Source organism: Oreochromis niloticus, linkage group LG15, assembly GCF_001858045.2.
Source record: "Oreochromis niloticus isolate F11D_XX linkage group LG15, O_niloticus_UMD_NMBU, whole genome shotgun sequence".
Taxonomy (NCBI): Eukaryota; Metazoa; Chordata; class Actinopteri; order Cichliformes; family Cichlidae; genus Oreochromis; species Oreochromis niloticus.
Window position 1 is genome coordinate 10,246,571 of NC_031980.2, and position 14,431 is coordinate 10,261,001.

The 14,431-nt window shown below is 41.4% G+C and overlaps 1 protein-coding gene across 2 annotated transcripts; it reads right to left on the bottom strand.

Moving 5' to 3' along the window:
- Positions 1-1,052: 1,052 nt before the first annotated feature.
- Positions 1,053-14,185, bottom strand: cmtr1 (cap methyltransferase 1). Of its 2 annotated transcripts, none has more exons than XM_005454697.4 (24): positions 14,100-14,185; positions 11,871-11,975; positions 9,002-9,168; positions 8,670-8,828; positions 8,454-8,546; positions 8,291-8,362; positions 8,038-8,132; positions 7,761-7,833; positions 7,460-7,658; positions 7,237-7,355; positions 7,026-7,122; positions 5,795-5,927; positions 5,333-5,512; positions 5,189-5,245; positions 5,032-5,089; positions 4,851-4,919; positions 4,520-4,651; positions 3,617-3,742; positions 3,311-3,402; positions 3,076-3,144; positions 2,819-2,866; positions 2,585-2,697; positions 2,362-2,470; positions 1,053-2,143 (listed from the first exon to the last, which is right to left on the bottom strand). In XM_005454697.4, the coding sequence occupies exons 2-24, from the start codon at positions 11,968-11,970 to the stop codon at positions 2,008-2,010; spliced, it is 2,496 nt and encodes an 831-aa protein (XP_005454754.1). In that variant the 5' UTR covers positions 11,971-11,975; positions 14,100-14,185; the 3' UTR covers positions 1,053-2,007. The 2 variants fall into 2 exon arrangements, with proteins under 2 accessions (XP_005454754.1, XP_005454753.1); XM_005454696.4 differs by having other exon boundaries at positions 13,648-14,122.
- Positions 14,186-14,431: the final 246 nt, after the last annotated feature.

Genomic DNA, 14,431 nt, shown 5'->3' on the forward strand with positions numbered 1-14,431 from the left:
ATAACCTTCTACTCTAATTGGTTGGGATGTATTATTCTGATGTAAGATGATGAAATGATAACGTGTCTGAAAAATTCCAGTGAAATAGGATTTTATTGTGCTCAAAGTTGAAGGTAAAAGAGTAACGCTCACTGAGTAAAACACAATGTTTCTCTTGTGTAATGTGTAAAAAGCAGCAGAACTGCGAGGACTGCGAGGCTGTTAATCGAAGCGACTCTCAATCTTATGAGCTGCCAGTCAAACTGAAAGAATTCAGAAAGTTAATGTGGAATAAATGACCCAGAGGATCAGACCTTTTATTATTAGGATGGCACATTCAGAGATACCAGTGGATGTGCCATAGTGGAGGAATCTATGGACAGACCTGATAGGCTGAACATCAACCCAGCAGGGGATTGTGCAAGGAGGAACAGGAGCACTGCTGGAGGCCTGCACAATGACATCCAGCAGGCTGCTCACCTGTGTGTTACTGACCAAACCATCAGAAACGGACTCAACAAGGACCAGCATGAGCTTCTGACATCCTTTAGTGGGGCCAGTGCTCACAGACCAGCACCATGCAGCTCTTGAGAGTGTGCTGGAAAACGCAGCAAACCTTTTTTGCAATACCACATATATGTGTGGATGACCTGTGCAACCTAAATAGGCTGCAGGTAACACCCCAGTAGTCATCAGGAGAAAGCCAGTTCTGTGGCAACCACCTGCAAAACCGCTGCTTTCCTTGAGGGTTGACTTGCACTTGTTAATGCTTGTACTTACACAGCAGGTGAAATGGATTCATAATGGTTCATGCTTCCAGAGTGAACAGATTAGTATCCCCAAAGCTTTATTTTTCTTATACTGGGCTCAAATTGGGTTTTACTGAATCTACATTAACACATTCCCAGTCTGACCACATTTCTAAAGCTGTGTGCAAAACAACTAAGCTACAACATGTTGTGTGCACTTGTGTAATTTGGTTGGTATATGAGCACACCCATTGCCTTCTAAAAGCTTAATCCAGCCTTTACTCCAACTACTGTCTCCACCCAATATCACCAGGCAGTTGAACATATATTGTGGGAAAAGCGTCTCCCATTTATTTATTTATTAATATTTACATCAAAGAGATTGAGAGCTAAATTTACACCAGAAAAATAACTCATTTGCAGCATTAAAAAAAACAAAACAAAAACCAGACACAACTAGAAGATATGGAGGCACAATTTTAAAGAGCAGGTGGGCTACAAACAACCTCAAAACTAAAGGGGACACCTTCCAAATTTCACTCACGCAGTCTAGATGACAGAGAAGTGTGGAAAGGAGAGAGCTGCTCCATCTCTGAATGCACGTTGAAATGACTGTGAGAACGACTTAAAGGGTGATTTACATGCTACACAGTTTTGCAAGGGAAAGCACCAGGACACTGTTAGCGTAAAGATGAGGCAAACAGACCCTTGTGTTTTCTTTAGAAGACCAGTCATGCTTCCAGCAGTGAGAAAGAATAATTACAGATGTGGATTCATTGTTTAACCTTGTGACCCTATCTGTCACTGCTAATGCGGTGTGCGCAAAAACAAGAGTGGCATTGAGGAGGAACTGGAGAAACTGAATCTATAGGGCACAGCAAACACCTTTGTCTCCATGTTGTCCTATAAGGCAATGCTCCTCATTACAATTCAAAATCAAAGGTCGAGTCAAAGGAAGTGGAAAAGACTGAAAAATAGACCGGTCTGTCAAACATCAGTTTTACGAGGACATGTCACTGCTAAAAACAGCAGCAAACAACTCCAACCTGATAACAAGATAACATGGAGGTACCTTCAAAGCAGTTTATTGATATTTAACGAGACAGTAAGCATTGGATTCATAAAAACAATCAGCTGTAAAGTCATTTTAATAACCGTCCTTTGATTGTTAAATGAAATGACGATTAGTGAACTGCATTGCACCCTTTGCCAAGGCTTCACAACCCGGCGCACTCAGCGTACAGTCTGCAGCTGACGAAGCCTTGTGACTGGGAGTCTTTCAGGGCTGGTAATGCTGGTGTATGAAGTCCAGCACGTCACCTTTGGACAGTTTCTCAGGGTCCACTCTGGTCTGAGAATCATGAACTATAACCCCATCCACCCAGGCCCAGAAGAGCCGCTCGGAGTGGCATACGCTGCAAGGAAAAAAAATTGTCAATATTTTCCATGAAATAGTAAAAACAGCTTAAACGCTGTTTAACACGTTTCCTGTGTTCTATTGTGAATAAAATATGAGCTTATGAGATCTTAAAATATATTACATTCAGTTATTATTTTTATTTTAAAAAGCATATGAACTTTTTCAGATGTGAATTTCTGGAATAAAGAGAGAAATTAAGAGGACGGTACATACTGGAAAGGAGCAGCAGAGTTCGGTGGCATTGCATAGGTCGACTCCTTGGTTATTTTATTATAAAAGAACTTCATCTTGGAGTTTTTGCTGTACGCCATTGTCCATGGCTCTGAATGGTGGAGGAGAAAAGAAATCCCGCATTTATTTACTTACTAATAAATAAATAAATTTTGCTCGCAGCATTGTTTGCGCTCGCAGTTAAAACAAATCACAACATACAGACCATTGACAGTCTTGATGATGTAGAGGCCCGTGGGAAGGAAGTGTCTGTCATCTCTTCCTGTGTAGGACAGACGCGGGACGCCTCCTGAGCTCTTCGTCACTTTCATCTCTAGTCTGGGTGGGGAAGGAAATGACAAGTTTTTCTGACAAGCGCCATAAAAGGAGCCTTGATCTTGAAAAACAGGACAAATCTAAGAAGCTGCAGTAGTAAACTCAGAGGGTTGTCTTCCCATACCTGACAAAGATTTTCTCCATTTCTTCCAGCCTGTAAACCTCCTTCACTCTGGGGGAAAAAAAGATGATGCTTTGTAATCTTTGTAATTTACCAAACTGCATGTAAGATTTCTTTCACAATTTTGCTCGGCGTTCAATCACAACTACCACAGCAGTACTTGTAAGCATTATTTTTAGGTATTATACTCCATGTGAGATTACATAAACTAATATTTAGTTAGTAAGAAAATAAAATTAAAAGAAAGCAGATGGGAGTACCTGATGGGGTTCATGTCTGGTCTGCTGGGTTTAGCCACCGCCTTCACAAACTTCTCAGCCATCTGGATCCTGGAAACATAACAAACATCATTTAGCAGATACAATGAAGATTATCTGAAACTATTACAATATAAAAATGAATATACAGGGAATATTTTACTAGTCTTTTTAATGATTTTCTACTTTTTTCTCATACAAAGACCCATTTTTAAGCTAGAGGATAAAAATGTCTCACCGCTGGTTGAAGTGCTGATCTCTTACATCAGTGCCGTTCAGTATTAGTGCATCCATTACATGAACTGCGTTGATTCTGCGCTGAGCTTTGCCCTGAGGACCGAAGGGAGAGTGTAACACAGCTCAGAAAGCATCCTACTCAGCTGCGCATAAACCGCAATGCAAGTCACGCATTCTGATTGAGGCTAGCTGTAAAAGGTCTATACCTTAAAAAATGTTTAAACAGAAAATTTGAGTCCAAGAGGATCAGAATAATAAGTGATAAGAAAACCTGAGTCTGTCACAGAGTTTTAGTCCATTCTCTCACCTCGCCCTTTAGTTCTTGGACAATCTCTACACTTAGAAGTGTATCTCTTGGCAGCTCCAGCTTGAAATTCTCCATTTTCCTCCAGCGCACAGGCATTTTCCCATCCCAGGTGTAAATCTGAGACTTCTGCAAAAGTCATCGGAAACCAGGTTTGATCAAAGTCGCGCAGACAGTAAAGTCTCTGGGGTAGTTATAGCGTTCAATCAAAACAAAGAGCAAACACAACAGAATTTATGACGCTGCTGGCTCATTGTATGCTGACAAAACAGCTCAAATATGCACTCTGAAGGCACTCCATGGTCTCCGGCTTTAATACAGATCCTTTCAAGTCCCCTTCAGGTTTTGAACTGCAGTGAATCAAACTCGTTCTGGCACATCCATCAAACCCTGCCTCAATATGCGACATGACAGTTTCCTCCTCCATCCAACGCATTAACTACCAGGAATTCACTGCTGACCTTTAGCCATGCCTTATTTTTAATAATAATATTACATGTTTCAGTCATTACTTCCGCCAACAAGGTTGTGTTTTTGGTAGTGTTTGTGCGAGTGTGTCATTCTTTCTGCCTGAAGTAATGCTGATAAAACTGTAGGAGTGTAGAGTGGGATCGTGTTAACAATGTATTAAAATTTAGCTTATATCCACCGAGGTCTTCAAGGTCATCTTAACCATTTACTGGAACTAACAAAAAGCCTTATGAGTTAGAAACTATGATTCTTACAAGTGTTGTGTGTGTTGACAACATACAGAAAATACAATACTATTCCCTTAGCACTAAATACAGCCCACAGATGGAGCTGCCTTGGTGGAGGTTTGAGGTCTTGGAGTGCTTCCTGTTATGTTTTGTTTTCCGTGTCACACAAAGCACAAGTTTAAGACCCACATTTTTTCATCCAACTCACCCCCAGCGCTAGAAGAAAGATCTGCTCTCCACCTCCCACAATGCACCTGTAGTCCAGGACATGGCGCAACTTTTCAAGTGTGGTGGAGTTGAGAGGAGTCGGCTTACACTGGAACGACTCCACGTCTGGGCTCTGATATGAAGCAGAACAAGAGCAGAAAGTGAGACACATTCAGAAGTTTAATGAGCCTATTTATAACACTGTTTCATATGAAAAAATCATTTGTCTTTTAATTATTAATTAGTTTCTACCGTCTATATGGCAGAGCTCATTTATCAGCGCTGTACAGTACCCAGTAGGATTTGCTTTAAACCCAAATTTATTAACTGACCTTAATCAGCTCATAGAATTTTGACTTTGGGTCTGACGAAGTAGGAGCGACTCTGGCCTTGTCTGGGACCTAAAAATTGACATAAATAAACATAAAGTGTACATAAAAACTTGTATTTTTTTCTATTCATTCTTTCAAAATTCTCTTTCAGTTTGGTATGTATATCGGCTTCTGTACTCACTCCCCAGAGCTTCAAACACTCCTTCCTGATGTCAGCTTGCCTCGTCTCTGAGAGATTCCTAGGGGCAGTGTAACCCAGTCAGTTTCCAGACAAAAACACCATGTTAAACACGTGGTTATAGTGCAGCAAAGATAAATGTTCAACAGTGGTTACTCACGAGTCTACAACAAAAGCGTGGATCTTAGCCAAGGCCTTGATCTGGACTGCACAAAGGCTGAAGAGACAATTAAACACCATCTTTGTCAGTCTCTGTGTTTGATAAGCAGTGATTGAAGGCTTTGTGGATACTGAGTATTTCTACCTCTCATTGGAGTTGACCATAAACTGGTAGAAGTCAGTGTCATCCTTGATGATATTCAGCGGAACCACCTCTGTAACGTCTCTGTCCGTGTTCCTCAGCTGGTTCAGCTTCAGGTTGACTCTGAACATGTATTCCCTGACTGCGTCTGAGCCAGGTTTCAGGCCACGGCACACAATGTACCTGTGGATGACAATGTGAGAATAAACCCCCTAATAAATCCAATATTGGATCTATAGATCATCCTACTTTCCCCGCAGCAGGCTGAGAGATTTAATCTGCAGCAGTTTAGACTTGCAGCACAATTTACCATGGCGATCTATCCCTATAAGCCCATCTTGGTGAATGGGATGCCACAAAAGCTCCTTAAGTGTAGCGTGTAGGTGGCAGAAAATGTAGCTATTTTACAAACACACTCTGATCGTATTCTCACATGTACAACGACACATTATAACATGGGCTCACCTCTCAGAGTTTGCAGGCCTGCTGGTGACAGGTTTGAAGAGCGAGATCCTCTCGAAGCAGAGGTAGAGCAGGTACACCAAACCCACGCTGAAGGGAGTGAAGAGGTCAAAAGTCTTACAGACAAAATGGCCACCTAGGGGAGAGAAAGTGAGACTTAAGCTGTGTCCAAAGTCATAGGCTGCATCCTCCTGAGGACCTGTCCTTCGCGGTCTACGTGAGCCGGGTCCTTCGAGGACCAAGAAGGCCAGAAGTGCGAGGCTGTGAAATGGGACGGTGTAGCCTTCAGATTTGCGTCACCGCTGTTTCGGAGGAGTTTAATAAACTCAGCCGTCTGCTCCTTGCTATCTAAAATATAACAGCTGGTGTAAATTCTCGACCATCTCACACTTCTGTTTAATCAGTTTTTTGTTTGACGTTTATTCAGCTGTGTAAAAACCCCGGAGGAACCCACCCGAGGGATTAATAAAGTTATTTAATCTAATCCAATCTAATAACTTTGATCTCAGACAAACCGATTTACTCAGGAACAAATAAAACACTGAAAAAAGCCCAACAATAACATTTTTAAGTTATCCGAGCGACTTATATATCATGTTTAGCCTGAGTAGCGAAAGACCGCGGGGGCCTGAAAACAATGAAGCCGGGAGTCTGCTGTTCTCGCAGGCTCAAGTGACCATTGAACCCCCCGGCTAGCTATCGAGCGGTTCGGGTAACAGACGTCTCCGAAAACGTTCCAGCACTTTTGCAAATATGTGATGTCTTGATAAACCAAGCAGATATTTGAAGTTTACACAGCTACATTCTCGCCTGAAAATATCTTAAAAGTATATTTTGTGACCCAGAAAGATTAATAAGATTAAGATTAAAACTTAGTAGCGGCCGCCATTGTTGGAAACTGGAATTGGCTGGGCTGCGCTATGAATTCTGGGATATGGTGGGCCACGAAAGATACACCCGACCCATCCTTCAAATCTGGGGAAAAGGAGGATGCATTTGTTGGCCGGATTCGGAGGAGTCTACAAATTGGGACAGCCTTCTTCACGTCGTTGTGATGTAACCGGTCTACAAATGCAGCCTCAGGAGGATGCAGCCTATGTTTTGGGACACAGCTATAATGTGGGGATATAAACATACTGCACATGCGCACTGTACTGTGACAGGTGGTTAAAGAGAAAGTTTAGGAACACTAGTGAGTGTGTCAATTTACAAGCGTTTAAAGAGACATGCATACCCGTCCTGAGTGTAGAAATTGCAGTGAGGAATTGACAAAGCAGCAGCTGTTTGCTCAGGATCTCCTGGAGGTTCTCTTGGCCTTCCACGGAGAAGCCCTGGGAAAAAACAGAGACCATACTGAAACTGATCCAAACATTAAGCCACAGGAACCTTTTGTGAAGTTTGTCCACCTTTATTTTATCCTCATATCCTACAAATATTACTCTTACCCCATCTGCCATGAGGAAATGAAGCCCTCTCCTCTCCGTGCTCTCCATGACAAAGTTTCGGAAGGCAGTCACATTTTCAGGCCGAGTGATGTCACCGTCACCATCCACGCCTCCCTCACCTGGGACACAGGGAGGTGAAGATTTCACTGAATCATTCATCACTGGAAACACAAAGCCGTGTCTCTTGTCCCCTGGGTGTGACGTGCGTCTTTTGTAAACGTACCATAATAAGGCTCGAACAGCTCGCTCGGTGCTGCATAAAAATCTTCCAGCTTGAAGTCGCAGGGTCCTTTCAGCGTCATGCCAAAGCCCTTGGCATGCCAGCGTCTTCTCCACAGCACATATTCTGAAAAGCCTCCAGGTCCTGCGCACACATCACCAAAGTAAAGAAGCTCGCCCTCGCGGTCCTTCGTCAGAGGTCTCTGCATAATGAGACAGAAGCTTTACGTCACCATCTGTTTATATGGAACTTTGTGCTGTGATACAACAAAAAAAGTTCAGTATTAATTAGCTGACCCACTCACCCCTTGGGAATCCTTTGGGTTGGTGAACATATGGTCGAAACAGTAGTCCAAGTTGGCCATTTTCATAGCTGCTCTAAATACACAACGCACATAATACATCTCGTCATTGTCTTTAAATGACTGTCAGGCCATAGAATACTGTGCAAAATTTAAAAAATGTAAAAAGCAACCTAAATTAATACTCACAGCAGCAAACTACTATTAAAAAAGGAAATGACTTATATATTACTGACACTGGCTACTCATCCTTCCTGTTTTTTACTACCCAAAGACTGACCTGTTGAGAAAGATACCTCCTCTAATAGTCTCATAAGGGTTGGAGCGTGTCCGCGCTCTCCTCATCTCCTCGCCCTCCAGGTCATCAAATACTGACTAAACATCACAGAGGCGCAGTGATTACACAGCTGAGAAATATGTAAACTTGTGTAATCTATGATCCTTCCATCATTTTTTTCCCGGTGTACACTTGCCACAATTTAAATACATTGTGGGAATAAATTTAACAGGAGCAAATTCTTGATGTAACTCACTTTGCATCGTAGAAGAGTGTGCAAAAGATCTTCTGTGCAAAACTCAGTCTCATCCTCAATTTTAAGTTTTCTCTGTCCAGAGTGAAAATCAGGAATTATACAAATAGCCTGCAAAAGCGATGCATGCATATCTGTAAGTGAGAATCTGAGTTTCTGGTTTTACCGGTCCCTGGATCATCCAGTCGCTAAGCTCATCAGCGTCTGGGATCTCTGTGGTGCACTCTGGGAAAAAATCAACCTTTTCGACAGCACTGGGCTGTGCAGACAAACAGGAAAAGAGACAAAACAGAGATCAAGGGACAGTTGATTGATCATTCACATATATTATTTCAAACCTGAAGATTAAAAAACACAAATGCCAAAAAGGACTACTGCCTACCTCGGGTTCATCGCGCCAGTCAACATTAAGTTCTCCCTGGAAACCCTGCAGCGTGAGACCCAGACCTCTTCTCCCTCGCTGAGTAGAAGCCTCCACGATCTCCTTGCGTCCTTGGTTAAACTTACCCAAACCCTCGCCCTCTCTGAAGCCCATTTTGGCCTGAAAGTGTAAGAAGTAGCAACAAAAACAAATAAGTTAATAAAACTCAAAGGTCAAATTCTTTGTTTTTTGGAAATATTCGGAAAAGTTGAAAAAAACAAAACAAAACACAAAATTTAAAATACATAAAAACTGTCAAACACCTCAGCTTAGAGAGGGTTTTGATACATTACCATGAGCTTCTGTGACACACTGTTGTACATAGCGAACTTGGAGGCGGCTTGCGAGGGGGCGTCGTTGTCCTGGGTATCAAAGGATGATGATGATGATGATATGGAGGGCATCGAGAACCCGGGTCTTTGATCCTCCTGGTCACTAAGGGAGTCATTTTGACTAGAGTCTACACACACACACACACACACACACACACACACAAATTATCCATCAAATGTAACAATCTTAGACCATCTTACGCATCTATAAAATACATTTAAAAGCTACAGCCTCATGTCCATTCCTGGTATACCACTGCACCTGGAAAGGACTCTCACTAGGTCAAAATTCTTCTTTGCAATGGCTGACCATATCTTCATTAATGTACTTGTAAATGAGAACTGGCTCAATGGGGAGGAAGCACACTTATGATTAGCTCCTCTTACAGGAACAAATCATGCACTCATTTTTCCCATGTAGTTGATATTTTTATGAGATTTTGCTGGCTTGTTGAAACAGAATATAATTGAGTTGCTAGTGTGTTGAAAATGTAAATTTTCTTCCGTGCAACTTCCCCCTCCTCCTGCTGAAGACAGCACCTGTGGGATCCTGGAGAGGCAGTCAGCTATGCAGTTCTGTTTTACAGTCTTGTAGACATTGTCAAAGGTGTTGAATGGCCAGGAAGCACCTTGTTATCTTGGAGGGGGAATCCCTCATGTTCTTCAGCGATTATAGTGCTTGGTTGCCATTCTAGAGGATGAACTTTCTTTCCAACAAATCACACTTAAGTCCAATTCCCACTTTATGCCAAGGCGTTCATTCTGCATCCTCAAATACTTGCATGCATGCTTCCTGGTTCAACCTGCAGCAGAGCTTCTCCAAAGCCCAGGACACATGCATCAGCCTGAGCAATGAATATCTGCTGTAACTCTTCGGTAGGGGTCTGAAAGGACTCTTCACACTCATGGACCAAATCCACTGAACCCTACTGGCCTGGTTCTTCTTTGTCAAGTTATAGAGTGTAGAGAATCTAGGAATGAACTTTCTATACCAACCCACAGGTCCAAGTATCACTTGACTTTAGATATGATGGCATCAACTTATCCCACTTGAGAAAAGGTAACTCCTTTACTGAGGACAGAACCAGCATTTCCTCCAAACTGCCCTCTGCACCTCTCCAGCCTTTCTTCATATGCTGCCCTTGAAATCCACATTGTAGAACGATATTAGCTTGCATGTGTTACTGGTGCAGCTTCTCCAGAAGTGGACTGAGACTGAATATGACCCGAGCAAGACCAGCTGTGGCAGAATTTGAGCATACAAGGTCTAACTGAACTAACACTGGTTTTCTAACATTTCTGGAGCCTCTGATTACGTTCTTCTAGCCCTGGTGATGTTCCCACACAATGTGGTGTTACTCTCTTGTATTAGATTTAACAGAATAAGAACAGGATATGGCAACTCAGGAATTGCTGCTACTTTCCAAAGTCATGGTAAAGTATGTACTTCATGTGCTTGCAGAGTTATACAGTGGGCAAATTCAAACTACATCTATGTACACACACAGTGGGTACTGTCTTCTACATCCCACAGTTCTTTAGGAATGTATTTGGGATACAATGTCCCGTTTATCAATATGTTTACTAAAAGTGACAGAGAGTGTATCTTGGGAAGTAAATATTACATTTTAAACAGAGTATACTTTTGTGTGTGGGTTTTTTTTGTACCAAGCAGAAGGGTTTAATATAGTTTACTACAGTTTGCTGAACCACCACCTACCCCAAACTTACCCCGTGTTTGTCTGAGCAGGCCAGCATAGCAGTTAACCCTTGGTCCCTTGTGACCAATCATGTAGGCATCAACCAGGTCAGCAGCCTCCTTAGCAGTCTTTGGGTTGTGTCTTTTGACCCAAGCCTTCACCTTTGGGAACAGCACTTTAAGATACTGCTCAAGGACCATCTTCTCCATAATGTCTTCTTTTGTGCAGGTGTCATAAGCCACCCACTTGCAAAACAAATGCTTCAGACGTGCATATAATTCTTGGGGGGATTCTTTAGCAGGTGTCTTGTAAGATCGAAACCTCTGGCGGTAAGCATTTCTGTTAATCCCATACTTTTTCAGGATAACAGTCTTCAGCAGGTAATAGTCTTTCGTGTATGCTGGGTCCATGGCCAGAACAGCGGTTAACGCCTTCCCTGTCAGCAGTGGAATTAGTCGGACAGCCCACTGTTGCTGTGGCCAGTTATAGACCTCTGCCAGTCTTTCAAAGGTGGAAAGGTAATGTTCAATGTTGTCCGACTCTTCTAACCTTTGTAACGTGGGTTCTCTGGCTGGAACTCGTGGTGGTTGACCAGCTCTGATGGCTTCAAGGTCCATTTGAAGCTGCATGACCTGACGCGACAGTACGCCGAGTTTCTCCTCCTGCTTGGCGGCCTTCTTTTCCTGTCTTTTATCTCTCTCCATTTGAATTTGTATGAAGCTCTTAAACGCCTTGGCCAAAGAGGCCAGATTAGGCTCAGCAGACATACTGGAGCTAACTTCAAACTGAAAGTCGGCTTCCCCAGAGTCTGCAGTGGCACTTTCCTCCACATAATCATCTGTATGCTGCTGCTGCTGTGGCATGGGCTTTTTGAGAGGCATCCTTAGTTTAGAATTTAAGACCACATATAAAATAAAACTGGTTGTGCAGTTGAAGGCAGGAATGATCTTCGCCTGGTTTAATGATTTAGTTAACAATAGAAACTGAAATAGGAGTGTGCTGTTGGCCCATGTATAACCGAAAATCTCTAGTAGGTGCTTCAGTTTTAACTATAGTAAGAAAAGCTCCGGTTTGTACCTAAATATAAGACTATTTTCTGTTGTTGTCTTTGTTTTTTTTTAATTATCTACCTTGACGGGATAGTCTTGACTCGTCATCTGAACTGCTGTCATCACGATGCCTCTTTGTCCCATGAAGTGATGCAAAAGACACATCGGCTCGTCTCTTCATCACGGCTGAAAAAGAGCCAAGATAACAGAAAAAAATAAGAATAACAGCATACAGATTATAAGTATTAAGTATAAGTATTACAAATATTACAAGTTTATGTCAACTAAAATGCAAGGCACATGATGCAAACATGTATGAGATGGACTCATATTTTATGAACTCTTTAATAATGATTTAATTAAGTAACTAATGAATGGATTAAAAAACAAAACAAAGGTTATCAAACAGCAAGAGCACAAAATACCAAACATTTGGTCAAACAAGCCCTTACAGGACCTAACAAGACAACATTAATTTATATACAGGACTTTGGAAAAAGTTTTAAGCCACATCCATTTCTTTATAATTTGCTTCCAAACAGCCAGACTTTCTTTCCTTTATTTATTTTTAATTGTGGAAACTGGACACAAGGAAGACAAAAGAAGGAATAGCAGACCTAAAAAACTATCTACAGCACATGACATGCCCTGAGAGATGCATCTAGCCCTTCAGTTGATCCATCTACTTTTCACTTAAGCCTCATCAGAAATGGTCTCAGTGGAGGGTTAGCTGTCAAGAAGCCATACTTAAGGATAAAAAATTTTGTTTTGAACTGTCAACAGCATGAAGTGAGGTCAGGAGAGAGGTACAGCAGTGAGTGTCTACAGCCATCTGTAAGACATGTTGGAGGCTTTGTCATGTTCTGGGCTGCATTTCAACAAGTGGGGTTGGAGATCTAATCAAAATTAATGTCCTGCCAGAATCTGATCAACCACGCAATACCATCTCAAACACATCTGACTGGCAACAGCTTCATTTATTTTTTAGCATGACAATGATCCCAAACGCAATGCCAATTCAGTAAAAGCACACACTAAAGCACTATCAGTCATGGATTGGCCTCCCCAAGGCCCATACCTCAACATTGCTCAAGCAGTGTGGGATCATTTTGATAAAAAACAAAAGGCAGCCAACAACCTAAGAAACTTCAAAAAAGCCCTGGAGAACTATTCCTGAAGGCTATTTAAAGAAACTACAAGAAAACTTGCCAAGGAGCGTTCAAAGCTATGTTGAGAGTAAAGGTGATCATATTAATTATTCATTTTCAAGCTTTCTTGAATTTTACAAACTATCTCTGTGCCTTTTAAACTGTATTTCCATTTATGTTCGCAGATGTTTTATCCCATTTTTCTAGCAAAATATAAAGAAATGAGAGACGGCTCAAGACTAGTGGCTCAGTAATTCTCAGTGATTTCACTACAAAATTAAGAATCTATATCTATATCCAAGTTCATCACTTTGATATAGAATAAGTGGATTATTTCATTATCACTTTAATTAAAGTGTTAAATAAATAATCATCGTCGACAATTTTTGTATTATGGTTAAGATGTCACTTTAGGCTGTCAAAACAATTTTTAAAAAGCTGAGGATAGAAACAAACTTTTGCTGTAACCCTTAAATGTTTTATAAAATATGAATGCTCAATATGAAGACAACACAAAGAGCACAAATCGGGTTTTTTTTCAGTAGTTGGATAATAAGGCGCAAAGTTACTGTTGTGTCCTGTTATGATAGCTGATGTAAAGCACAGCTAACCATCAATTAAGAATATAATAAGCAGGTCAAATTATTTAGTTACATTGAAAATTAGCATAAACAGAACAGAGTTAACGTTACAGGAAACCCGAGGAGTACCTGTTAGCCTGCGTTACCAGGACTGGACATAAAACGTTAAATCTTCAAAGGTGAGGAAAAAAAAACTTCAAATATGACCCGTTATCTACTGCTTTCGCTGCAGGTGTCTTGCAGACTGACCCATGCCGATTTAAAAAGTATATGTGGTCAGCTAACGTGAACAGACTTGGCAGGTCTACTGGGTGTTTTCGGTGAGTTCAGCTGAAACGAAACTGCGCAGCCACAGCAGCTTTGGTCGTTAGCTAGCTCCGTTAGCCGGCTCGTTTTTACCAGCTCGGAGGGAAAACTTCACTCCTTTGTTGTAACACAGCATCGACAGAACGTAACATCCGTATATGCTTCAGGCTTTCCCAATTACAGTTTATTTATATGGAGGATTTGTAGTGACTATACGGTTTCGAAGTTTACATTAGCCCGCGTTGTTTTTGGAGCCTTCGTGGGTCCTTCTTTACCTGAGGACGCGCAATAATGACGCGTAAAGACGTCTTCTTCTTCTTCTTCTTCTTCTTCTTCTGAGGCAGACAGACTAAACTGGAGTGTTGCTGCCCTCTCCTGTTTGTTTTTTGTTTTAAATTTTATTTCTTTTAACAATTAAACATATTTTAAAGATTTTCTGACAAACAATCTGAGTATGTTATAAAAAAAAATATTGCTCATAAATGTGAACATATACAGATCAAGCCCCACATCAGTGGATGGAGGAATGATTTTAAAATATTTTTTTTAGATCTCAGTGCTATATGATGGACAAAAAATGCCCTGAAGTATTTTCTTAATTAACTTA

Coding starts and splice junctions, on each gene's coding strand:
- cmtr1 (XM_005454697.4), bottom strand. CDS start 11,970: ATGAAGAGACGAGCCGATGTGTCTTTTGCATCACTTCATGGGACAAAG. Junction 4,920..5,031: donor AGTGTTTGAAGCTCTGGGGA/GTGAGTACAGAA, acceptor GTCAATTTTTAG/GTCCCAGACAAGGCCAGAGT. Junction 3,145..3,310: donor GATCAGCACTTCAACCAGCG/GTGAGACATTTT, acceptor TTATGTTTCCAG/GATCCAGATGGCTGAGAAGT.